A 26,702-nucleotide genomic window follows, 5' to 3' on the forward strand; every position below is an offset into this window, starting at 1 on the left:
TTGTGGTTATTTTTGTATACTAGCAAACCCTAAGAGACTCGGTGGTTAATTTTTTATACTAGCACACCCTAAGAGACTCGGTGGTTATTTTTGTATATTGCACACCCTAAGAGACTCGGTGGTTATTTTTGTATATTAGCACACCCTAAGATACTTGTGGTTATTTTTGTATACTAGCAAACCCTAAGAGACTTGGTGGTTATTTTTTTATACTAGCACAACCTAACAGAGATTTAAAAATACTTTTTAAAACCTTTTTTCTTGGGCTTTTGCCTTTAAAGTATAGAACAGCTGAAGACAATTTTTCTGTAGGTCTACAGACAATTCCTTTGACTTCATGCTTGGTTTGTGCTCTGACATGCACTGTCAAGTGCTGGACCTTATATAGACAGGTGTGTGCCTTTCCAAATTATGTCCAATTAACTGAATTTACCACAGGTGGACTCAATTAAGCTGTAGGAACATCTCAAGGATGATCAGCGGAAACAGGATGCACCTGAGCTCAATTTTGAGCTTCATGGCAAAGGCTGTGAATAGTTTCTTAGTTCTTCCATTTTTAATAAATTTGCTAACATTTCTAAAAAACTTTTTTCATATTGTCATAATGGGGTATTGTGTGTAGAATTTTGAGGGGGGAAAATGAATTTATTCCATTTTGGAATAAGGCTGCAACATAACAAAATGTGGAAAAAGTGAAGTGCTGTGAATACTTTTCGGATGCACTGTATATTGGGAGCCCAACTATGCTAAAACAGCGGTCCCCAAATTAGTTATTTTTATTCAATACATAAACTTACAAAACTATTCAGCAACACCAGTGACAATGTATGAGATGATAGAGGATGTAGCTAGACAACATGCAAATGAAGGAGACCACACAAGAGTTTCAGGTTATACTTTCTGGAATGCTTTTGCTCGCATTTTTTTCCCTTGCCAATGTTGACTTCTTACTTGGTCAATTTTCTTTCTTTAACTCAAAATGTTCTTTTTTTTTCTTTTTCTCTCCAAGATCCAATTGAAATAGTGTTTTTTCCACTTCTTTTTTTTTTTTTTTTTCCTCTGATGTTTTTCAAGCACCCCATTCCTCCATCTTTATTGGCAAAAGCAAACATGCTAGTAAATTAGAAATCCATTTTTTACAAACAAAATACATGAAGAAAATACATCCACATCCTGCAAATATAAACAGTAACAAATCCAAAACTATTATTCAATAAACATTTTACATTTTTTTTTTTTACACCATTGTGTGATAGTAGCATACAGAAGATAGTACAAAAAGTGGGAGAGAGACCTTCCCTGAATCCTTACTTACACAAGCAAGAACACTGCCAGTTTGGGTTTGTCCTTTAAAACTGTCAGTGACCTCATTAAAAAACATGTATCACATGAGCAAATTATATTGTTGTAAGTGTCAGGGGGAAAAGTTTATGCTTTCCACAGCACACCTTATCCGTAATCCTGACTGACTGTGATGGTGGAGACCAAAACATGAATTTAAAGGTTTTAATGGGAGAATGAGGTCACTGGCAGGGGGTCTTCTGAGCCATCAGTCCACAGTGAGATATGCTATCCAAACAAGAGCGCTACTAATATTGAAGGTGGGAGGAAATCACGTAAAGGGTTTCAAACAGTTCTGCGTCCTTTGTTGGAGAATGTTGCAAATTCTCTGTTAGTGACTGTACTCACATGCAGGCAGAAACCTCCATGTATATATACATGCAGATTTCTGAATGCATGCTTGTGTAGCTTGTTACCAGATATGATCAGTTTAGTTGAGTTATGATAAGCATACATCAAACAACACTTCATTAAGCTGCATGTAAACAGAGTTATTGGTTTCATGGAAGAAACAAAATAATAAAAAAATGTCCTCTATGTATTTTACTGCATTGAGAACATGTCCATGTGAACCTTGATGAATTCCATTCCTCCCACCCTGAGGATTCTAAAATACAGTAAATGTAAAGAAGGCAGAAAAAAAAAAAACCTTTAGTCAAAAAAGGCGCACATTATAAGAGTCCTGTCTGACAGTATTCAGATGCAGGTAAAGCTGCACTAATGCACAAATAATATCGCCGGAGAGTTTCTTTAAAGAAATGTGCTACTTCAATGACAAATTAAGTGAAATAACTGTGCGGACTGGTTTATAAAAAAAAAAGCCAAACTCTTGTGGATAAGCAGAGACGCTAAACACTCTTGCTTGACCTTTCCTACCTGACATAACCTTGCCATTAGTTTAAAATGACAGAGAAAGAAACTTATGAAAACAAATCAAAAAAACACAACAGTAATTTCTCTTTCAATCATTTACAAAATTTACAAAAGTAAATCACAAATCTTGTAAAAATTCAGCCATCCGCTGATTGTGTAAGGCAAAGAAATTATATTTATATATATATTAAAATCAACTTGTTCAGTATTACATTCAAACTCTGTCTTTAGATCTCACATTTCTGAAATGGATTGATCTGATCCTTGTCCTGTCAGGCCCTTCGGACAACCAGGAGACAGAATGACACAAGTGAAAAAATGTTACACACTCTTAGAAAATGTAGAACGCCTGTGAAGGTGTTTATATTCACGCAGAGTGGCACTGGACATTTAGTGACCAACAAAATACAAGCGGGGAAAATTTGAAGATTTACTACAAGACTGTATGTGACGTGCATGGACATGTCCATTTGTAAACATAGTTTGGATTTTTCTATTGCACTGGTATCCTTCTGTACCTGCACTGGCTCTTTTGTGTTCAGGGTACAGTATCAGGGTGGCCCTGCGTATTCAGGAACACAACATGCAGAAACTAGCATGTATTCATGCCAGGACAGAGAAGCCACTGTCAAAAATATTTGGATCATTTAACATTTTGGGATGACCCATATGAAAACAAACTGTGAAATGGAAAACCACACCGTACTGTGCCGATAAGGTTCTGCACAGTGCATTTATGCAGTGGAAAAATAAATAAAATATCTCTCTGGTAGCAACAGAGAACGTTCTTTAGGTGAAGGAATGGCTGTCCCTTAACTGAGGACAAGATTTCCAAAAACTGGTGAGAAAAGAGCTTAAATACAGTATGTATAAAAATACCTATTCACAGTAGACACAAATGTTGTGCATTACTGATATTTATCATCTGGTAAGCACACTGAAACTTACATAGGTTTTTCTATCTATAAGAACAACTTAACATTTATCCTTCTCAGCAAAAGTGAGATGTTTTAAATAATTGTTTAGTCGAGGGATACAAAAACTGTCGGCCCTCAAAACATCTTTTCATGTACAATAAAGTAAAGATGCGTTTACTTTGATTAGAGTCTAAAATTACTTCGTTTGAAAATACTGGAAAGTGACAAAAAAAAGATGTGAGTTCAGTTGTGTTGATGTTATCTGCACGTGTGGAAAAATAACGACTGTTTCAGCTGGGGAGCATCACAACGCCTTCATCGTCTCCAGGACCGGCTCTCGTACTCGTCGTCTTCATCGTCGTCCTCCTCCTCCTCCTCTTCCTCCTCCTCACCAGGCAAGTAAGAGCTAGCTTCCTTCTGTTTCAACGTAAACGAAAAAAACTTTGAACCAAATTGTACAACAACCAGTACACTGTCAAACAGAATCAGCCGGGTGTATTTGTTGCAGTGTGAGGCCCAAAAGATGTTTGGATTAAATTTACGTGCCAGACGAACCTTCTGACTTTCTACCATTTGCAGATAATATTAAAGGAGAAATTCTCCCCTGGAAAAAGCCACTGTCAGTCAAAGCTGGTGTTCTCTGTAATCGATACAAGCAATAATATTTGACATTGGAGCCATAGCTGTGGAGAAAGTTGTACAAACAGCTTGTGGTCTCGCCCATTCTACAATCCTACAACACCCAGTGTGCATTGCGCCCCTCCCTCTGAAAGGAACGCTGGAGTGAAATACTACTGTCGTTGCAGGCAATGGCTCAGAGCTGTACAAATTGGACAGCAACATACCATAAAAAAAATCTTCTGGGCTGCAGTCTACATTTCAAACCTGGCAATTTTGAACGAGACATGACATCAGAGGCGGGCATCCTACATTGAGGAAGTGTAGTTTAGCAAGCTCCCTGGCCTCCGCCAGATGAAGCGTTTTTCGTAGTCTGGTGGAGGTTTTCCAGGGCCCGTTGGAGAAGTGGAGAGAGACACAGAGCCAAATTGCATTTTTTTCCTACCATAATGGCATTAGCTCCCCATAATAGCATGATAGGACTGAGGTTGAAAATCGGTGAACTGGCCCTTTAAGTTGTCCTTACGTGAATGTTAGTAATTTTCCAGAAAAAAATGGAAACAAGTGTAAAGGCTACAGGGAGTGTCTGGAAGAATATAAATAAAAGGTTTATCATTTAAACAAGGACTGGATTGAAATGAGAATGGTTTGGAGCATCTCTGAGTGGAGCAGCTTTAAGAGCTGGGATCGGCTGTTAGGTCATAAAGCCTACTTGCACACAAACCTCCAAAATTAAACTCAAAACATGACATTACAGTATGAGGATTTCACCTGACAGTAATGCAGTTTTACTCAAAGGGCTCGGATGCTCTTAGTACTGAGAGGCCTGCCCTGATTTTCCATTGGGAGCTGTTGTGAAAAATTTAGAAGCGCGGAAAGAAATGTAAAAGTAAAATCTGTGAATATAACTAAAACTTGAAAAAGTTGCCCCACTTAGAATTTAGAAGTTGCACTGTACATGGACCTCCTGGTTTTTTGGTTGGGCGTGGCTTACTCATGAACATTAAAAAGATGTTGTCTGATGCGTCATACCGTGTTGTCCTCATCTTTAGCCTCTTCCTCCTCTGGCTCTGTTGTAACAGAAGGTGTCTTGGGCTTGTACCATGAAATCTGCAGGACACGACCTTTGAACTTTGCTCCCTGGTTAGCTGCCTGGAAAACAAACGAGAAGGACAACTGCATGTTGCAATTACAGCTTTCAAAGATTTTGTACCAGGAACATTTTTATTAATATTGTACCATTTCAAGAATTTTAGATGATCAAGAAAGTGATCTGATTTAAAGTCATTTGACTTACATTCTCGGCTTCACTTCTTGTCTTAAAGGTCATGATGACACAGTTGGCGTCTTGGTCACGAATATCCTCGATCTCACCAAATTTCTAGGAGAAAAAAACAAAAGTGTGTTATGAGTGTGACTCTTGAATGTTAAATGAAAGAAAACTAAAAAGTAACAGTCGTCACCAGAAAGTGCGGCATCAGCTCTTCCTTCTCCTCCTGAGTGACACCCAAAATAGCCAGAGCTCTGGGCCTGTGGTCGACCACCATGCGGTTCACGGAGCCGCCGCGACCCATCATGTCCCGGCTGCGGCCTCTGCCTCGGCCAACGTGCATTGAACCGGGCTCGAGCGGCATCTTCCCTCGACCCCGACCTCGACCGCCTGGAGGCCGGATCAGTCCCAACCGAGTCGCCTGGAGGAGGACACATCGGGAGGTTCAACGGTATAAATAGCTGACAGGCTGCTGCTTTTTTTCAATACACGCAGAGAAGAAGATATGGGACCCACATGGCTGTGTTAAAAAAATCATGAGGAACAGATGTGGAAAACAGATTGTGCGCCTTGATGCTTTGCTGCTTTGAGATGGAAAACAAACATGCATGTGTGTTTATCTATCAGGTGTCTGCAAAAACTAAAAATATAAATCATGCATAATGTTGAAATCAAATCTTAATTTAAACAGCAAACAAGTTGATGGAAAACCACAATAAAGCAGCAGAAGCAGAATATAACACATTCTCCTCATCCTTAGAGCTTAAATATTCAGTCACTCTCTGCCTTTCACCATTAGTTGTCACTCCTCCATTTTTAAAGTGACAACCCCTCGCTTCCTAACCGCTCCACCACCTCACAACCACTCTCTCTTCCATTTGTCGCTCCCTCACTTCTCCCTCTAATTGTCATCCCGCGATTTTCTTACAAGGACCGGCAGCTCAAACTTTAATGAGACGCGGCTCCATCAGCGTAGGACCAGTGTCTGATTTGGCTTCGTTAGCGGCGGTTCCTCTGGGCTTGCTTAAGTGGCTGCAGTTTAATGTGCAGAAGGAGGGCCAGCTTTGGATGGATGGTGGAGGGGGGTGGGGGGGGTTGGAGTATGCATTTTTAATAACTAGATAATTCAGGATCCACAGGGGTAGAGGGGGAAAAAACATGCCAGGCAGGGTGTCGCTAACAAAAGCTGTGTTCTTGTAAGGCTGATCTTGTGACAGAGCTGACCTTGTCTGCGTTTGTGTGCTGGTAGTTTAGAGATGGGAAACTAATGTTACACCAAAAAGAATGTAATTCTTTACTGTTTTAAGATGCATACATACTGTAGTTCCAGATACCCAACTCTCTAATAATATTATAATGAGTGTGGAAAACAAGACACTGAAAGCTGTGTGAAGGTTAATATTTGCATAGTTCTTACTGTTGTTCTTTGGTAATGAGTCACAAATGGCCAATAAAGGGCAAACATATGTTGATACCCGTGTAATTCAACAGTTTTCTTCAAGAAAGAAACTTGATTTCCATCTCCTATTTCACTGCCACCAAAAACAATTTAGTCATAAATTCTGTGAAATGTAGTTGTGAATCATGACTGTTGTTCTTGATAACAGTGATATTTTCTCCACTTAAAGGGGCCAGTCGTCATTCACCGTCATTCACCTCAGGCTGCCTTCTTGCACTAGCTTGTAGTGAAGTCAAGATTTCAGCTTACCACTCTGATACCTCCTGGCGATCTGGCCGGTACACATAAGGCCGAATAACCGAGCCTAGAGCAGCCATGTTTTCTACAACTTTGGAGCGACAGTGCGGTGCCGTTGCTCCCCCACGTGGGATTGCACACATGAGGGGGAGGAGCTATGTGCTCACCCCTTTGAATGGTAAAATTACTTGTTCGTTTCAGGAGGAAGGAGAGGCTCCCGAAAAACAATTAAATTAAAATATGCATACAATTTTTATCGCGAAACAAACTTTACCAATGTGATTCAAAACCACATTAGAATAATTCAATTGACTGCACAGCAAAAATGTGTCCCCTTTAATAACTTTTAAATATTAGTTAATAGATATGGATTGTATTTGTATCCCAGCCATTTATACAATACTACCTCCATTCATCTTTCAAATACTCAGCATTACACACTGCCTAACTATTCAAAAGCCCATTAAAATATTATATACAGTTTATGAGTAATTATGAATTATATAATGCATCTAAGTCTATGGAGGCCCCTTCACTGTTACAACAATGTCTATTATATGATAATTAAGTCTTTCCTTTACATGCCTATTAGCATCAGTGCTTAAAGCAGTAACACACATATTCTAAAGGTAATGACTCTATAATTCACCAAGTCTCTCTGCCACACATCTGAGTGAGACACATTCCTAACAGCTACCTTCCTAGAATGAATTTTATCTAAACCTCAGAGAGGAAAATAAATAAACAGTTTCTATTTTTTTTTTATTCTGCTTCATTGACTGTAACGGCAGTCATTTACACTAAGCTCTAATCCTATTTGTTTCTACCTTTTCACTGACGCTTTTGAGCAAGCTTTTGATTCTCTTAAAGTGATTTGTTTGTGCATGTCACTTTCTTGTTTTCTCTATCAATACCTACAGGAAGTGCTGAGTGATGCGACTGTTATCTTATCTGTCGACTTCCTCTGTATTTCCTGGTGTCACATCCTCAAATTCAGAAGAACTGATAATTAAAATGCTGACACCGTCCATATCAATGTGTGCGTTGTGTCTTCATAGACCTGTTTGTTTTCAGACTGTTGATCTGTGATAAGTACCGTGTGTGTGTGTGTGTGTGTGTGTGTGTGTGTATGTATTACCTCCACCTGTAGCTGTCCCAGTTTTCTCTTGAGGTCTGTGGTATCCTCTCCAGAGCTCATCTTCTTGTGAAAGTCCAGCTCAGCATCCAGCAATTCCTTCTGTGCCTGGTCAAATGCAAAGTTAAATGAGAAAACCTGTTGTTCACCAAACACACAAAAGTCGTGAACAGACCTACAAATGACAAATAAGGCTGAAAATAGACACATTTTATACATGAACATTATTTACTGTTCAAATGGAGTAAAGCACTTGGCTGAGGCGTTTCTGTGTGAAGCCAAAAGGGACAAAACTCACATCAATCTTGGTCTTGGGCTGGCTGTGGTTGGGTTTGGCGCTGGGGGCCTGGGAGGCCGGGTTCATCTCGTTCTGCAGCTGTGCAATCTTCTCCGTCAGCTCCTTCAGGGTCTTCATGACGTTGGCCCTCTCCTCGGGTTTCATCCCTCGGTTCTTCTCCAGGCGGTTTATCAAGGCCTGGAAAAAGTTGGGCAAGCAGTTATAGAGAAGGATGAGGAGTATATCAGCAATAATATAATCTATAGAGCATTTTTGCAACGTCGTGAAACATCATGTTTTACATGCATAAAAGATAGAGTGAGAGAAAGAGAGAATATGTAGAGAAGCACTTAGTGAAGCTAAAAGAGGCAGAATATGATCACATTTCTTGGACCCAACGGAGAGACTTCTGAGAGAGACATGTTCACAGAGAGATGCACTATTCTCCTCAGGAGGAGATAATGTGTAATAATAAAAACAGACAGATACATGGGATGTGGTTTTAAGGCCAGTCTTACCTTCTGACACTCAATCTGTGTCTTTAACATCTCTTGCTTCTTCTTTCTCATGTCCTGCTGGAGTTTTAACGCCTCCTAATTGAACAAAAGCAATAAATAAAATAGATACACTGAAATTGAAAAACAAACTATTACGGTTGGTGGTCGTCGCCTGTTTCTGGTGGTCCCTGGGGGAAACAAACGGCAAATTCGAGCATTGCTATTCTGGTACCAGTCAAAATAAGTATTAAAAAATTAAGCAACATGCCTGTTTCTTCTTGAGGACTTCCTGTGCTTCTAGTGCTTTTCCTGTTTTCCCAAGACTCTTGGAGGATGACTTCAGGGCTGTGGATGAGTAGGGGCCCTTCTGGGTGTTCGTCAGTGCAGGCGCCACCTAAGTGCCACAGAGAGAGAGAGAATGATGCATTTAGGCAATCAGAAAGAGCTTGTAGACAGCTGCAATAGACGTTCACAATAATGCATTATTTTGTGCCAAAAGCTAAAGGTAACATAGGAAACACTAGCATGTTAGCATTGTCACAAGCTGCTGTTATAGGCACATCCTCCCGCCCCCCAGATCTGATTAAAAACCGTCTTCATAGGGTGTTATCTGATATGGGACGTGCATAAATGTGATGAATATATGAAGTGAAACTTACAGTGATAGTGTCTGTGTTTGGGTTCAGGCCGTCCAGTTTGGTTGTAGCTGTCGTTCCCGCCCCGGCTGACAGGCGATGCTTGGGCAGAGTCTTGTTCAACACGTATGCGGCTGGATTGTGCTGCTTTATTCCCTGCTGTGAGAAGTATATGAAGAAAAAAAATTAACCCTAATTAAGGGTTTAAAATAAGTGTAAAGTCATAAAAAAAACACAACAGTCAACTCTTTTCCACTGACCTTATGCATGTTGCCGTGCTGCGGCCCCTGGCCGGGCGTTGACGCGGGCACCTGGCTCCCTGAGCTCTGCTCCTGCAGCTGAGGCCCTGTGGCGTTGGTGCCCGGCTCACGGTGCCAGTACACACGAATGAAGCGGTTGTTGAGGACCGCCTCAGTGCTTGATATGGCCCGTCTGGCCTCTTCATTCTTTGTGTACTGGATCAATGCTGCCTCGGGGTCTCCACCAAACACCACCTGCATTGAGGGTACAGGGTGCATGTAAGTAGGTGTATATGGTGAAACAAATTCTAAACTCATGAACTCAGAGCCGAATATTTAACCATTTCCCCTTTATTTAACTGAATTAAAAGCCGTGTTCTGGGCATTATCCGAGGCACATTTTGATCAGATAAATTACATTATTGTACTCAAGCATGACCACATGAGGTAACATAGAATTAGTTTTACTTGAAAAGCCTACTTATTATTTTACAAGTACATTTATAGGCGTATGTTAGCCATACATAGAATTTTGTCCTCTCAAATTTGTCCAACAGCTGGAGTGAATCCTGCTGTTTGTCTGTAATGTGCCTTAAATCATGCCAAAGTAAAATTACTTTAGCTAGACTTTTTGACAAATCAAAGTTCTTATTCTCAGTAATGCAATACTACAACTAATCTGGCCAACGTACCTGGATATTGACGATGGTTCCAAACTTGCTGAAGTGCTCATTCAGCTTGGTGATGTTGTTGAGCTCACGTGGGATCTTGCGCACCTCCAGCTTGGTGTTCACATAGTGGTACCTCTTGGGAAAGCTGCTCTTATGTTGGTTGTTAAAGCCAGGCCTAAAAGGAGAAGAAGACTGTGAGGTCGTTTGCGATAGCATGTGTTTTAAAGAGAAACGGTTGTAAATAGCAGAACCCCTCTCCGAGATAACCAACTGTAAAAAGGCAGTGAAATTGAACCCAGATTGATGATCTGAGGTTCGAGTTTCTGCCTTCATACGGAAGTGCCTACGAGCCATAGGACAGTTATACTTCGGAAAAAGGAACCACACGTCAACCTGCTCAGCACTCAAGATGGATTACAAGACGAGCCTCTGCAACTCTGTGCACCTGCCCACCGCAACTAAGACAAAAGAACACCTCCTGACCTACGAGTAACCTTGGCTTGAAACAAGACTCCCTCAGCTGTATTTAGAAATGGGGGAGGCACCAATTTGCTTGATAAAAACCATTTACGACAAGGTATTAAGTTTTGAAGAACTCAGAGTTACCCGCGCCATTAAGGCATTGATAACATATCCAAAGGAGTAAAGGAAGTAGTGCAAATTTCAAAGCTTCATAATCATTTCCAAATAAAATAATCAGTTACTTCTTCTGTCTCTGCTGAAGGACCTCAAATGTCCTTTCTTTGTTTTGCGTTTTGGTCATGGCAAGTGAGGACACAACAGCTTACCAAGTTTCTTAAAAGGCACTCTACCTTTCAAAGTTGAGCATCTTATTCAAAACTTTTTTTAATGTGCGTGTCTTTGAATCCTTACTTCTCCATCCAGGGTTTTTTAACTACAGGTCCCTCAGCTGTGCTGGGTCCCATGGTTCGCTTCCTGCTGTCCTGCTCCGCGTTGAAACGGGACGTGTTATTTCCAGGCGTGCTGGCTGCAGTGGCAGGCTCTGTCTGGATCACTATGTTGGCAGCTGGAAGACCGACACAGACAAAAACACAGAGAAACATTATAAACACTGAGAGGTTATGCATATCACTATATCCACCAAAAAGCTATCAGGTTACACAGGAGGTATGTTTGGATCCTAGACTAGTCTTTGATTACACAAACATTCACACTTTTTCAATTATATAACATCAGTCAATCATTCAAATTTCCCAGGATAGGTTTGAGGAAGAGTGTGAGGACTAAGAAGGCCAATTCATGCTACCTCTGGAGCCTTGTCCTTCGCTGGAGGTGAGGCCGATGAGGTTGGAGCGCTGACTCTGCACCCGGGGAATGAACTGCCGGTACGGGTTCCGACCTGCAACAGTCAGGCCTGGGGATTCAGGGTTATAGCCCTCTGGATCATAGTTGTCTAATATACAGGGATGAAGATGCATATAAACATACACAGGGTTAGAGGGAATATGAAGCATTACCTAAACACATAAAATTACACAAAGATAAAATGAAATTACACAAGGAAACCAAGCAGCCCTTCAGTGCTTAATAGTAAGTCCACAGTTTACTGTAACATCAAGGCAAAATGGGACAAAATGGGACCTTTCGTGACAGTTGTAATCTTTGCTAACTGGGTTGAATTAAGGCCAAAATCCAGAGTTTGTAATTAAAATAGAACAACTCCATTTGGAGCAAACTCAGCTTTTACTATAAATGTATAATTATTCATAAGCTGCATTATGGGGAAAAGCTCTCAGCACAATAAGATGTAGCAGAGGAAATGTTTATTGCTCATAGCTATTTTGTATCTTCTTAGGTTAATGAACAGTGCTACCCTCTGGTCAACCACTGTTACTGCAATCTGAAGAACTGCATCACAAAGTACATGCACTCCAGCATCACACACAAACTTATAAGGACAGAAAACAGAAACAAAAGAAACTTATAATTATAAGTCAACTTTAACTTTACACAGTCTAATCTACTATAATTGATGAACATAAAAGAAAACTCAGAGCATAAATTACGAGGAGAAGAAATCTCAATAAAATGGACTATCAGATTGAGACCCACAGCTATACATCCTCCAAACAAACTGTCCCAATCTAAACAGGAAAAGCATCTCTGCTTACATTCAGACTGCACATATTGGGGACGAAGAGACACAGATGAGGACGAGGAGGGAGGAGGTGGAGGAGGAGGAGGAGGAAGAGTAGGCGGCAGCCCCACACCAGGTGGTCCAATAGGAGGTGAGGAAGTAATTGCCGATTGGTGGTTGGGGGTGTCAATCCCACTGGTTGCTATCAGTGGGGGTCCTGAGGGAGACACAAGCCCAAGCTGATGTCTCAGGTATATGACAGGTATGACAGTGAGGCTTTGGTTTGAACTACTATAACCTATTTCATGGTACACAGGTAGCTTCAATTTGACTATTGACATGACATGAAGTGATAATGTCGAATGAAATTCTTAACTTTACTGTAAAGTTGAAGAACTGCATTAGATTGCCTCCCAAAATTCTCACGCTGACAAATAGCTTAAGACAAATACTTTTTATCAGTAAATGTAAACTACCAGTCAAAAGTTTGACACATTTTCTCATACAAGTGAATGGGTAAGTGTGTCCAAACTTTTGACTGGTAGTGTACATTTAAGACATTTTAAGACTTGTCAAGGACCCACAGCCACCCTGTTTACATAAACAATATATTGTGTGTCTGAAAATCAGACAAAAACTTTAAATCAAAACCCTTATAAAGACCCGGTTATAGCAAAGTTACAGTTTGATCAGCCACAATAAGATTGCAGAAATTAAATCATAATCATCCATGTAAAAAATGCATATTGCATATTAGGGTAAAATATCAGTTTGCTCATTAGCTCACACGTATGCAGCAATAAAATAAACAAGGAAACAAATAGTATTATCAGTCTGCAGGCAAGTAAATTAAATACAACAATTAGGAATTTTGACCAAAGCTGCCAGTGGAAATCCCATATCAGCTCACTTCTAAATGTATTGAACAAAAAGAAACATTTGAATTGTCCTTTTTCTTTTCTATATTAATCTGGAACAAGTCCGAAATCATGTCTTAGACATAAAGCAGGTATTTGATGAGAAAATTCCACTCATTTTTTCCCCTCAATTTAACAGACAAGAGTGAACATGCTTCAATCCCACAAACCAGTCATAATCAAGAAATGTAAACACATGCTGCCCTGTAACTGTGGATGTGAGAGGCAGAATGGTATGCAAGAAGCAGAGGTCTCATGAAAGGCATTTTTCTGCCACTAGAGCTGCCACTGAGTGTTTAATGTAGTCTCTATAAATACAGTTTACAGCAAATATAATTTCAAGGGTCATAAAACCAACCAATGTGATAAAGTGTTTACAAAAATAAAACTGTTTGAGAGATGCCTCCGAATTTGCTTCAGTAGACTAGTTGAAGAAAGGCCACAGAGTCAGATTAACTAAACAACACTCACAGGATATATAAAATATAACCAAGCACATATCCCCCATCCTAAAGCTAACTGTTGGTGGAAGACAGAAAAAATGGCAGTCACTTAGAAATCACACTATGTGAGAGGAAATGTGTTTATCAAGTATAACAGAAAATATCAACTATGAGAAATTAATTAGTGAGCAAGTAATTTAGATAAAGAAAAAGTCTACCATGGTGTAAACCAAGAGCTTTAGAGAAGAAAAGCAAATTTTCACTGTAGTTTGTAGAATTCAAATACCACCAATTGCTTTCACAATCTTTGCCTTGTTATGCACTGTAACAGTTTGGTGTAACGACTTACCAGTCATGGGGAATACGCCCGGCGGAGGTGGCTGGCCGTAGGGTGGCATTGAAGGCATCCTGAGGGGTGGGGGTGGCTCAGTGATCGGGGGCATCGGCAGGCCGGCTGGGGGCATAACAGGCGGGGGCGGGAAGGGAATCATGTTTGGTAGATTGACATCATCCACGATGAGAGGGTCGTTGCCGTGGTCAAACGGACACAGGTCACCCCGGACACAAAATCCCTTTTCTGTATGAGGAGGAGATAGAGATGTTTAAAATCATGAAATCCATAATGATCCCTAATTTGCTTTAGCTGTGTTGCATAGATAAACCCCACGTATAAAAGGTGTGCAAGTTGAGTTGCAAGCATGGGTAAGACAAAGCAGCTTTCACAAAAAATGAGAGAGGAAATTCATTGCACCTGAAGGGCAATGGTGACAGGAAGATTTCCAAAAAATATAACATTCCAAGAGACACCATTAGGAGCTTTATACGGAAGTTTAAAATGTATGGAACAGTTGCAAACCTACCCGGCTGTGGGGGAAAGCCCAACATTTCACCAAGAGGCCTTCGCAACTTAATCAGGACAACTAAGAAAAATCCCTGTGTTACTGCAAAATGCCTACAGGACGACCTGATGAAGGCCGGGACAAGTGCTTCAGTGGCAACTCTAAATTAACAAGGACTTAATGGCCGGACTCCGATACGCACTCCACTCTTGACCAAGATGAACATTAAAGGTCCACTAGAATATGCCAGGAGAAATTTGGATAAGACTGCAGAGTTGTTGGAGACAGTTTTATGCACTGATGAAACCAAACTGGAACTTTTTGGACACATGGACAGCGGTATGTCATGCGTGAGAAAAGCCGGGCGCATCACAATAATGTCTATAAACACAAAAATCTGACTTTAAGGAAAATAAGAACAAATGAGCAAAAAGTGAGGATAAATAAACAAGATGAAGGTTCCCAGGTTCAAAGCAGCTAAAGCCCACAGAGTGCGCATTTTCCCTACAGTCTCATTAAAAAACTGGGTACCTGGTGGCTGTGTTTGAGCACTGTCACATAAAGCAGCGTGCCTCAGGGACAGTGAGTAAGTTTAAACTCTCATGTCTCTGGAGAGGAGAGGGAGTGCTAAACAGTGGTCATTAGTGATGAGACTAAACAAGGCAATCAATGACCCTCATGGGACGATAATGAGAGAGTTAAAGACAATCTCCAGAGCAACTTTTAAAATGACCGTATCATATACTATACAGAATGTACATAAACAAATAGTATACACGGGAAGATACAGCACAAGAGTTGATAGAATGTAAATATCAAAGGAAATCTGTCCCTACCATCATAATCCCTGCACCGCTGTTTGAGTGAAGGACCCTTGTTGCTGAACGGCTTGTTGACACCGTCTTGCCTCTGGGCGCCGTAGTAGCCTGACCAGCTGTCTGTAGTGCTATCGGGCAGGTGAGCAGGCGTCACTATAGGAACGCCTCCAGCTCCTGGAACTCCTATGGATGAAGAGGATGAAAAGGGGTGCGGAGGTGTGGGCAGGGGCAGGAGAGGCGACGGGTGCTGCTGCTGCAGCTGGGAGCCGGATGTGGTGGAAGAGTTGTAGCAGTCGGTGTCCTTCCGCTCCAACTCAAACTTTGACTTGAAGTCTGTGAAAGATGAGCAGACACAAAACATGAATAAGTCTTAAAGCATTGAACCACAGCAATAAGTTAGACCCTTTAAGTTTCAGCTCCGTCTCTCATCCTGTCAAACACTTTGACTTGTAAGATTAACCTTGCACGTAATAAGGCCAGTTCCAGCTTCTGTTGTTGAATCCCCATTGATGTGATTGCAAGGCTGTCCACATTGTCCCTGATTGCTAAAAACTTCCAGCAACAATCCTAACAGAAAATAATACAAATGGCTACATCCACAACTGCTTACAATATCTTCTCAAAAATCTAGAGCCCACTCAGCAGCACCTCTTCATCACTAACACACACTCCGACTGTGACAGGAGCTTCAGGAACTCCTACACTCCTGGGTCTGGTCCCCTGTGCTGCTGTTGTCATTGGTTGTGTAAGGTGAGGTGGGGTGGAGAAAACGTTCTCACCTCTGCCTCCTCTGTGCTCCCTGTCCCTGCTCTTTCCTCTACTGCCGCTCCTGCTCCGGCTGCGGCTTCGGCTCCGGCTGTAGCTCCTCCCGCGGGGGCTTCCTCTGCGACGCTCGTGGCGCTCCCGCTCTCGGTGGGAGTCGCTGCCGCTTTTCCCATGCCGATCAAAGTCACGGCGCTTGCGCTCGTCTCGCCTCCGGTCATCTCTGTTCCTGGGTCGAAAGAGGAAAGATGGAAATGTATTTGAACCGGTATCTTGATGTCCGAATGATCGTCTTACAGATATTGTATTGTGGTATTTGTTATTGACTGTGTGTGCTGTAGGCAAGGGACTGGCTTCTGAACACCAGGGCATTAGCTTACAAGCAGGACGCATGGGATTTCAAACTAACCATGCAAATATATGCAAAAATCTCGGCTATGCAAAATGATGGGTTTTTGTCAGAGGAAGTCAACGACCCGTGTATAGGAAACAACAGCATGAGATGGTAATTAAGGTAAATATAATATCCGAATCGGCCTCAGACTGAGAGGATATGGATCCCTGAAGTCAAAGCCATACCTGGCCTCGTTGAAGTCAGGGCGGTTTCTCAGAGGACTTCTCCTCCGCCTGTTTTCTCTCTCCTCCTCTGGGGTTTCAGCCTTTAGGGAGGAAAACAACAGTTCACTGACTTAAACTGTATTTTGAGTTTGTTTTAAAAGAATGCCATATGGAAGTACAAAGATTGTCTTGGTCTGGAGAGAATATTTTCAAGTTAAGCCACATAAGAAAGTGCAGTGTTCTATAACAGACAATGGGATATTTATCAAATGATTTGATGAATTTCCCATATAGTTTTAGAATCACCATTTGTTGTGATATATCATGATACAGACAGGAGTCCAAATTTATCTCTGCTTACCTCCACAACATCAGGTTTGACTGCAGGTGGTTTGACCTCCTCTTTAGGAGCCTCCTTGGCAGGCGGATTTCCCAGGTAGTTCTTGGTTGTCAGACATTCAAATAGTTTATCGACAAATCCTACTGTCTCTGCAAAGACAAAATGAATCATGTTAATAGATTTAATCTCTCCCTTAAATCCTTTCCTCAAAAGAAAATTTGCCCTCAGGCATTAAATGTACAGACATTCTACCTGAATCACACAACACAAAATATTTGTATTGTTCTTATAAGTTTCCAGTATTGAGCTGAATTTCAGAATTTCAGACAGAATTGTCTTCCAATTAAGAGTTTATAGCAGTATATGATGTTGCTGGACTCAGATATAGATACAGCTGCATACATCACAAAACATCCAACTTCAGTCAGCCTCTATCTTATATATCTTTCTTCCTCAAGGAATTTCTTTCTCAGCCTTTACCTGCTGAAAATTTAAAGTTAAAGGCTGAATGAAATAGTCTAGTTGGAAGATAGGGTGTATCCCCATGCACCCCGTGGATATATTTTTTTCACTTAGTTTTTTGTAATCCTCAAGGTGTCTAGTAAACAAATTTTGATGTTCCCAACTCGAAATATTGTCCCAAGGGTCCGTTTGGCAGCCATTTTTACAGCTTGGATTTCTGAAGAAAATTTAAAATCTACATAACTTTTGAACTAGACATCATGCAGAGACAAATGACCCCATTCTGTGTAATCATCACTGTCATCATCTCTGTCGTCATCTCTGTCATCATCACTTTCATCATCCCTGTCATCATCCCTGTCATCATCCCTGTCATCATCCCTATCATTATCATCCCCGTCGTCATCCCCGTCGCCATCCCCGTCGTCCTCCCCGTCGTCCTCCCCGTCGTCCTCCCCGTCGTCATCATCATCTGTCATCATCATCTGTCGTCATCACTGTCGTCATCCCTGTCGTCACCCCTGTCGTCACCCCTGTCGTCACCCCTGTCGTCACCCCTGTCGTCCTCCGTTTCGTCCTCCCTGTCGTCACCCCTGTCATTATCATCCCTGTCGTCATCCCCGTCGTCATCATCACTGTCTTCATCATCTGTCTTCATCCCTGTCGTCATCCCTGTCGTCACCCCTGTCGTCACCCCTGTCGTCACCCCTGTCGTCACCCCTGTCGTCACCCCTGTCGTCACTGCTGTCGTCCTCCGTTTCGTCCTCCCTGTCGTCACCCCTGTCATTATCATCCCCATCGTCATCCCCGTCGTCATCATCACTGTCTTCATCATCTGTCTTCATCCCTGTCGTCCTCCCTGTCGTCATCCCTGTCGTCATCCCTGTCGTCATCTCTGTCGTCATCCCTGTCGTCATCTCTGTCTTCATCCCTGTCGTCATCCCTGTCGTCATCTCTGTCGTCATCTCTGTCGTCATCTCTGTCGTCATCTCTGTCTTCATCCCTGTCGTCACCCCTGTCGTCATCCCTGTCGTCACCCCTGTCGTCACCCCTGTCGTCACTGCTGTCGTCCTCCGTTTCGTCCTCCCTGTCGTCACCCCTGTCATTATCATCCCCGTCGTCATCCCCGTCGTCATCATCACTGTCTTCATCATCTGTCTTCATCCCTGTCGTCCTCCCTGTCGTCATCCCTGTCGTCACCCCTGTCGTCATCCCTGTCGTCACCCCTGTCGTCACCCCTGTCGTCACTGCTGTCGTCCTCCGTTTCGTCCTCCCTGTCGTCACCCCTGTCATTATCATCCCCATCGTCATCCCCGTCGTCATCATCACTGTCTTCATCATCTGTCTTCATCCCTGTCGTCCTCCCTGTCGTCATCCCTGTCGTCATCCCTGTCGTCATCTCTGTCGTCATCCCTGTCGTCATCTCTGTCTTCATCCCTGTCGTCATCTCTGTCGTCATCTCTGTCGTCATCTCTGTCTTCATCCCTGTCGTCACCCCTGTCGTCACCCCTGTCGTCATCCCTGTCGTCACCCCTGTCGTCACTGCTGTCGTCCTCCGTTTCGTCCTCCCTGTCGTCACCCCTGTCATTATCATCCCCGTCGTCATCCCCGTCGTCATCATCACTGTCTTCATCATCTGTCTTCATCCCTGTCGTCCTCCCTGTCGTCCTCCCTGTCGTCCTCCCTGTCGTCCTCCCTGTCGTCCTCCCTGTCGTCATCTCTGTCGTCATCCCTGTCGTCATCTCTGTCTTCATCCCTGTCGTCATCCCTGTCGTCATCCCTGTCGTCATCTCTGTCTTCATCCCTGTCGTCATCCCTTTCGTCATCTCTGTCGTCATCTCTGTCGTCATCCCTGTCGTCATCTCTGTCGTCATCCCTGTCGTCATCCCTGTCGTCACCCGTCGTCACCGCTGTCGTCCTCCGTTTCGTCCTCCCTGTCGTCACCCCTGTCGTTCTCCCTGTCGTCCTCCCTTTCGTCCTCCCTGTCGTCCTCCCTGTCGTCCTCCTTGTCGTCATCTCTGTCGTCCTCCGTCGTCCTCCCTGTCGTCACCCCTGTCGTCACCCCTGTCGTCATAGCTGTCGTCCTCCCTGTCATCATCTCTGTCGTCATCCCTGTCTTCATCCCTGTCGTCATCCCTGTCGTCATCTCTGTCTTCATCCCTGTCAACATCCCTGTCGTCATCCCTGTCATTATCATCACTGTCGTCATCCCCGTCGTCCTCCCCGTGGTCCTCCCTGTCGTCATCATCATCTGTCATCATCATCTGTCGTCATCCCTGTCGTCATCTCTCTCTTCATCTCTGTCATCATCCCTGTCATCATCCCTATCATTATCATCCCCGTCGTCCTCCCCGTCGTCATCATCATCTGTCATCATCACTGTCTTCATCCCTGTCGTCATCCCTGTCGTCACCCCTGTCGTCACCCCTTTCGTCATCTCTGTTGTCATCCCTGTCGTCATCTCTGTCGTCACCCCTGTCGTCACCCCTGTCGTCACCCCTGTCGTCCTCCCTGTCGTCATCTCTGTCGTCACCCCTGTCGTCACCCCTGTCGTCATCAGTGTTGTTATCCCTGTCGTCATCCCTGTCTTCATCCCTGTCGTCACCCCTGTCGTCCTCCCTGTCGTCCTCCCTGTCGTCACCCCTGTCGTCACCCCTGTCGTCATTGCTGTCGTCATCCCTGTCGTCCTCCCTGTCGTCACCCCTGTCGTCACCCCTGTCGTCATCCCTGTCGTCATCCCTGTCGTCCTCCCTGTCGTCATCTCTGTCGTCATCCCTGTCGTCATCCCTGTCGTCATCCCTGTCGTCATCCCTGTCGTCATCCCTGTCGTCATCCGTCTTCATCCCTGTCGTCATCCCTGTCGTCATCCCTGTCGTCATCCCTGTCGTCATCCCTGTCGTCCTCCCTGTCGTCACCCCTGTCGTCACCCCTGTCGTCACCCCTGTCGTCATTGCTGTCGTCATCCCTGTCGTCCTCCCTGTCGTCATCCCTGTCGTCATCCCTGTCGTCATCCCTGTCGTCATCCCTGTCGTCACCCCTGTCGTCACCCCTGTCGTCATTGCTGTCGTCCTCCCTGTCGTCCTCCCTGTCGTCACCCCTGTCGTCACCCCTGTCGTCATTGCTGTCGTCCTCCCTGTCTTCATCCCTGTCGTCCTCCCTGTCGTCCTCCCTGTCGTCACCCCTGTCGTCCTCCCTGTCGTCCTCCCTGTCGTCCTCCCTGTCGTCCTCCCTGTCGTCATCCCTGTCGTCATCCCTGTCGTCATCCCTGTCGTCCTCCCTGTCGTCACCCCTGTCGTCCTCCCTGTCGTCCTCCCTGTCGTCACCCCTGTCGTCACCCCTGTCGTCATTGCTGTCGTCCTCCCTGTCGTCCTCCCTGTCGTCATCTCTGTCGTCCTCCCTGTCGTCATCCCTGTCGTCCTCCCTGTCGTCATCCCTGTCGTCATCCCTGTCGTCATCCCTGTCGTCATCCCTGTCGTCACCCCTGTCGTCCTCCCTGTCGTCCTCCCTGTCGTCACCCCTGTCGTCACCCCTGTCGTCATTGCTGTCGTCATCCGTGTCGTCCTCCCTGTCGTCATCTCTGTCGTCATCCCTGTCGTCATCTCTGTCGTCATCCCTGTCGTCATCTCTGTCGTCATCCCTGTCGTCATCTCTGTCTTCATCCCTGTCAACATCCCTGTCGTCATCCCTATCATTATCATCACTGTCGTCATCCCTGTCGTCCTCCCTGTCGTCCTCCCTGTCGTCACCCCTGTCGTCCTCCCTGTCGTCCTCCCTGTCGTCCTCCCTGTCGTCCTCCCTGTCGTCCTCCCTGTCGTCATCCCTGTCGTCCTCCCTGTCGTCACCCCTGTCGTCCTCCCTGTCGTCCTCCCTGTCGTCACCCCTGTCGTCACCCCTGTCGTCATTGCTGTCGTCCTCCCTGTCGTCCTCCCTGTCGTCATCTCTGTCGTCCTCCCTGTCGTCATCCCTGTCGTCCTCCCTGTCGTCATCCCTGTCGTCATCCCTGTCGTCATCCCTGTCGTCATCCCTGTCGTCACCCCTGTCGTCCTCCCTGTCGTCCTCCCTGTCGTCACCCCTGTCGTCACCCCTGTCGTCATTGCTGTCGTCATCCGTGTCGTCCTCCCTGTCGTCATCTCTGTCGTCATCCCTGTCGTCATCTCTGTCGTCATCCCTGTCGTCATCTCTGTCGTCATCCCTGTCGTCATCTCTGTCTTCATCCCTGTCAACATCCCTGTCGTCATCCCTATCATTATCATCACTGTCGTCATCCCCGTCGTCCTCCCCGTGGTCCTCCCTGTCATCATCATCATCTGTCGTCATCATCTGTCGTCATCTCTGTCGTCATCCCTGTCATCATCCCTATCATTATCATCCCCGTCGTCCTCCCCGTCGTCATCATCATCTGTCATCATCACTGTCTTCATCCCTGTCGTCACCTCTGTCGTCCTCCCTGTCGTCACCCCTGTCGTCACCCCTGTCGTCACCCCTGTCGTCATCAGTGTTGTTATCCCTGTCGTCATTGCTGTCGTCCTCCCTGTCGTCATCCCTGTCGTCATCCCTGTCGTCATCCCTGTCGTCCTCCCTGTCGTCACCCTTGTCGTCACCCCTGTCGTCACCCCTGTCGTCATTGCTGTCGTCCTCCCTGTCTTCATCCCTGTCGTCCTCCCTGTCGTCCTCCCTGTCGTCACCCCTGTCGTCCTCCCTGTCTTCATCCCTGTCGTCCTCCCTGTCGTCCTCCCTGTCGTCCTCCCTGTCGTCACCCCTGTCGTCACCCCTGTCGTCATTGCTGTCGTCCTCCCTGTCGTCATCCCTGTCGTCATCTCTGTCGTCCTCCCTGTCGTCCTCCCTGTCGTCCTCCCTGTCGTCCTCCCTGTCGTCACCCCTGTCGTCACCCCTGTCGTCATTGCTGTCGTCCTCCCTGTCGTCATCCCTGTCGTCATCTCTGTCGTCCTCCCTGTCGTCCTCCCTGTCGTCCTCCCTGTCGTCACCCCTGTCGTCCTCCCTGTCGTCCTCCCTGTCGTCACCCCTGTCGTCACCCCTGTCGTCATTGCTGTCGTCCTCCCTGTCGTCCTCCCTGTCGTCATCTCTGTCGTCATCCCTGTCGTCATCCCTGTCGTCATCCCTGTCGTCCTCCCTGTCGTCCTCCCTGTCGTCACCCCTGTCGTCCTCCCTGTCGTCCTCCCTGTCGTCACCCCTGTCGTCACCCCTGTCGTCATTGCTGTCGTCCTCCCTGTCGTCCTCCCTGTCGTCCTCCCTGTCGTCCTCCCTGTCGTCATCTCTGTCGTCCTCCCTGTCGTCATCTCTGTCGTCATCTCTGTCGTCATCCCTGTCGTCATCCCTGTCGTCATCCCTGTCTTCATCCCTGTCTTCACCCCTGTCGTCCTCCCTGTCGTCCTCCCTGTCGTCCTCCCTGTCGTCACCCCTGTCGTCACCCCTGTCGTCATTGCTGTCGTCATCCCTGTCGTCCTCCCTGTCGTCATCTCTGTCGTCATCCCTGTCGTCATCTCTGTCGTCATCTCTGTCGTCACCCCTGTCGTCACCCCTGTCGTCACCCCTGTCGTCATTGCTGTCGTCATCCCTGTCGTCCTCCCTGTCGTCATCCCTGTCGTCCTCCCTGTCGTCATCTCTGTCGTCATCCCTGTCGTCATCCCTGTCGTCCCCCCTGTCGTCCTCCCTGTCGTCCTCCCTGTCGTCACCCCTGTCGTCACCCCTGTCGTCCTCCCTGTCGTCATCCCTGTCGTCATCCCTGTCGTCCTCCCTGTCGTCCTCCCTGTCGTCATCTCTGTCGTCATCCCTGTCGTCATCTCTGTCGTCATCCCTGTCTTCATCCCTATCATTATCATCCCCGTCGTCATCCCCGTCGTCCTCCCCGTCGTCATCATCACTGTCTTCATCATCTGTCTTCATCCCTGTCGTCATCCCTGTCGTCATCCCTGTCGTCATCCCTGTCGTCATCTCTGTCTTCATCCCTGTCTTCATCCCTGTCGTCACCCCTGTCGTCATCTCTGTCGTCATCCCTGTCGTCATCTCTGTCTTCATCCCTGTCGTCATCCCTGTCGTCATCCCTGTCGTCATCCCTGTCAACATCCCTGTCGTCCTCCCTGTCATCATCACTGTCGTCATCCCTGTCGTCATCTCTGTCGTCCTCCCTGTCGTCATCCCTGTCAACATCCCTGTCGTCATCCCTATCATTATCATCACTGTCGTCATCCCCGTCGTCCTCCCCGTGGTCCTCCCTGTCATCATCATCATCTGTCGTCATCATCTGTTGTCATCTCTGTCGTCATCCCTGTCATCATCCCTGTCGTCATCCCTGTCGTCATCTCTGTCTTCATCTCTGTCATCATCCCTGTCATCATCCCTATCATTATCATCCCCGTCGTCCTCCCCGTCGTCATCATCATCTGTCATCATCACTGTCTTCATCCCTGTCGTCATCTCTGTCGTCATCCCTGTCGTCATCCCTGTCGTCCTCCCTGTCGTCCTCCCTGTCGTCCTCCCTGTCGTCCTCCCTGTCGTCCTCCCTGTCTTCATCCCTGTCGTCATCCCCTGTCTTCATCCCTGTCGTCATCCCCTGTCTTCATCTCTGTCGTCATCTCTGTCGTCATCCCTGTCGTCACCCCTGTCATCATCCCTGTCTTCATCCCTGTCTTCATCCCTGTCATCATCCCTGTCATCATCCCTGTCGTCATCCCTGTCGTCATCCCTGTCTTCATCCCTGTCGTCATCCCTGTCGTCACCCCTGTCGTCACCCCTGTCGTCATTGCTGTCATCATGTTTCAGCTTTATCAAGAGTTAGCGTTAAATTAGCTTCACCAGTGCCGTTAGCTTATCAACAGCAACAATTTCTCTGCTTCTGGCTGCAATAAACATATATAGTCTTTAAACACACAATGCTTAACAACCAAAGAAACAACACCGACACGAAAGAGGGAAAAGCTGCTTGATAACATTGGAACATGATAAAAAAAAAAAAAAAGGACGTCAAGACAAAAAACAAAAACACATAAAAACATTTTTAAGAAAATTCAAAGAGGTTGCAAACCAGTCTTAGTTATTATCAAGTTTTTCCAAAACAGAGGTTTGAAGTTGTCAGAGGTTATAGACATAGTAACTTATTTTGTGGCACTGGATTGTGTTTTTGCTTAGACAAGATCAAAGTGTCAGGAATTATTAACTACAATAAGCACCTGTTTTGGGACTTAACTTTAAACTGTAGTTTAAAGTACAGTGTGGTGATCACACCAAATGATGTAACAGACCCCCTGGTGGCCATATTGAGGATCCTTAACTAGTAGATGGCAGAATCGTAAAAGCTGATTGAATCTCTGAATGTGTAACTTAAGCTGATGGTCTGGAAGATATCTTAAAAATGCTTTTAATTGTTGTGTTTTTTTGCTCACTCACCAGTTTAAAAGCAAGAATAGCTAAACTGCATAATGCATTCACCGATACTAGGAGAAAAAGTTAACATAAAGTTAATACCTTTTTGTAGGAAGACATCAAGCTGATCAGCACAAAGGGCTTTCAGCTCTTTCTCCGGTTTGTCCTTCTTTACAAGAGCCACCACATAGTTGGCTAATGCAGAGGGGTCAGCATCACATCTGCAGGTTAGAACATACAGCAAGTATACAACAACGGTAAGCTTGGTTGAAAGAGAGAGATAAAGCAGGGAAAACACTAAAATATTTATAATTAAACCAATGCATTATACTGTATCAGTCATTGAGTTGTGCTGCCCAATGGTGTTCAACTCTACACGCATGCAGAGATATTCAAAAAAACCTAAGTATAATCATCACCAGGGCAGAACATTATAAAAAACTTCAGGAAGAAGCTTCCTTACTTACAAACATAATGAAAGAAAGAATTCCCGACAACATATGTTGCATTTCACAAAACATTTCCATGCTAACAAATTAGACTTAAAGAGCTGTCATTGAGCCGGTTGTAGCTTAATATTACAAACAAATAAAGCCAGAAGAAAGCACCTTGGCAACTGAGGTAATGTAAGCCGAACAACAAAACTAACCACAGTGGATGAAACTAAAACCTCTAAAAAATACCTTCACTTCTTTTTGACCTGAAAAAAACAATAGGGTCAAAGTAACTTAAACAATAGAAGACACAAACACTGACCAGGCAGACTCTCTAATCAGAAATTAGCAACTGAAAACATGTTTTACAAATCGGAAATTACTGTCTTAACAATAATTTAAAAACTGTAATTCTATTTGCAAAAAAATGTTTGCAGATGTGAAGTTGCAGTTGCAGGTGTAGAAAAAATGTTGCATGCAATGAGCATGCCTGTATGTGTGAGACAGTAGGTGACTTCTACTGCATCACCTGAACAGTGCATGTTTGAAAACACCAACCACTGCTCTGCACATAAACTGCTCTTAAAAATAATTATATCACATAGGTATCTTTGTGCTTTTCGGTGGTAAATAGGTGTCCTTTTAATTACAAAGTAGTAGTAGCAATGAATTTACAAAAGTAAGAAAGAGAGGGAGAAATAGTGTGTAACCTCCAGTAACCCACTGAGCAAACAGTACTTATTTATCTGCAACACATGTCTGTAACTCACTACAATAACACTATATTTAGACCAACAGCTTTAGCACTTTAATCACAAGTAGCGGCATTCAAGTTTGGCTATCTGTTGCAGCTAGATGCTTGTGAGAAAGCTGTGAGAAAGTCATTTTATAGTGGGCAAAATACGTACCTACTTTAAAATTACAGTGCAACAGCCTTACAACATAGTGCAGAATTTAAATATCTGTAGCATTGGTTGAAGAAAAGTCCTCCTATACCACTTTGCAATGAAAAGCCAGCTAGCGGCAATGGTGGTTAGCTAACTCGTGCAAGAATTTGCCATCATATTCTAGCAAGCCCCCCATTGATACCAGGCTGAACACACAGGCTAGCAAGCTAACGTAGCTACGTAGCATGCGAGCTAAATGTCATCTCAATTCAACACTCACATTGGCTCCAGGAGTTTTGCCAGCCATGACTTCAGGGCTTCAACATTCTCTATGATCATCGTGAGAAAGACGAAAATACTGTCTATAGGATGAAAGTGCGTTTTGATAACCCTACTTTCATCGTCTATAAATTTATAAGCTTTAAGGCCTTCTGTCTCTCTTCACTGGCAGGTCGGACAAAGTGCTTTACGGCATGGCAACACAAGTGGAGCTGTCGTAACGCAGGGCAGACGACGTACGATATAACCACAGTGTCAGAATAAAACAGATATTCATTAAATTAATATCTGCGGCCCTGTAGTTGTGTATTAAAAG

At 44.8% G+C, this 26,702-nt stretch overlaps 1 protein-coding gene across 3 annotated transcripts; it reads right to left on the bottom strand.

Annotated features, from left to right (window-relative positions):
- Window positions 1–630: 630 nt before the first annotated feature.
- On the bottom strand, window positions 631–26,548 carry rbm27 (RNA binding motif protein 27). Of its 3 annotated transcripts, none has more exons than XM_069669868.1 (21): window positions 26,388–26,548; window positions 24,889–25,007; window positions 16,966–17,093; window positions 16,626–16,705; window positions 16,064–16,275; window positions 15,303–15,617; window positions 13,977–14,204; window positions 12,302–12,484; window positions 11,437–11,583; window positions 11,043–11,196; window positions 10,191–10,344; window positions 9,520–9,753; window positions 9,284–9,415; window positions 8,893–9,018; window positions 8,646–8,720; window positions 8,149–8,325; window positions 7,854–7,958; window positions 5,213–5,440; window positions 5,047–5,130; window positions 4,782–4,901; window positions 631–3,548 (listed from the first exon to the last, which is right to left on the bottom strand). In XM_069669868.1, exons 1-21 carry the CDS (start codon window positions 26,444–26,446, stop codon window positions 3,447–3,449), a joined length of 3,162 nt encoding a protein of 1,053 aa, XP_069525969.1. In that variant the 5' UTR covers window positions 26,447–26,548; the 3' UTR covers window positions 631–3,446. The 3 variants fall into 3 exon arrangements, with proteins under 3 accessions (XP_069525969.1, XP_069525976.1, XP_069525960.1); XM_069669875.1 differs by having other exon boundaries at window positions 7,854–7,952; window positions 9,284–9,418; XM_069669859.1 differs by having other exon boundaries at window positions 632–3,548; window positions 9,284–9,418.
- Window positions 26,549–26,702: the final 154 nt, after the last annotated feature.

Source organism: Semicossyphus pulcher, unplaced genomic scaffold, assembly GCF_022749685.1.
Source record: "Semicossyphus pulcher isolate SPU_LCO1_2020_fin unplaced genomic scaffold, fSemPul1.0.p SCAF_10, whole genome shotgun sequence".
NCBI lineage: Eukaryota > Metazoa > Chordata > Actinopteri > Labriformes > Labridae > Semicossyphus > Semicossyphus pulcher.

Excerpts from the sequence above, each read along its gene's own strand:
- rbm27 (XM_069669859.1), bottom strand. The coding sequence starts at position 26,446 with ATGATCATAGAGAATGTTGAAGCCCTGAAGTCATGGCTGGCAAAACTC. Across the intron at positions 25,008-26,387 it reads GCAAAACTCCTGGAGCCAAT|ATGTGATGCTGACCCCTCTG; the intron begins GTGAGTGTTGAA and ends TCTAACCTGCAG. Across the intron at positions 11,584-12,301 it reads CCAATATGTGCAGTCTGAAT|ACAACTATGATCCAGAGGGC; the intron begins GTAAGCAGAGAT and ends CCTGTATATTAG.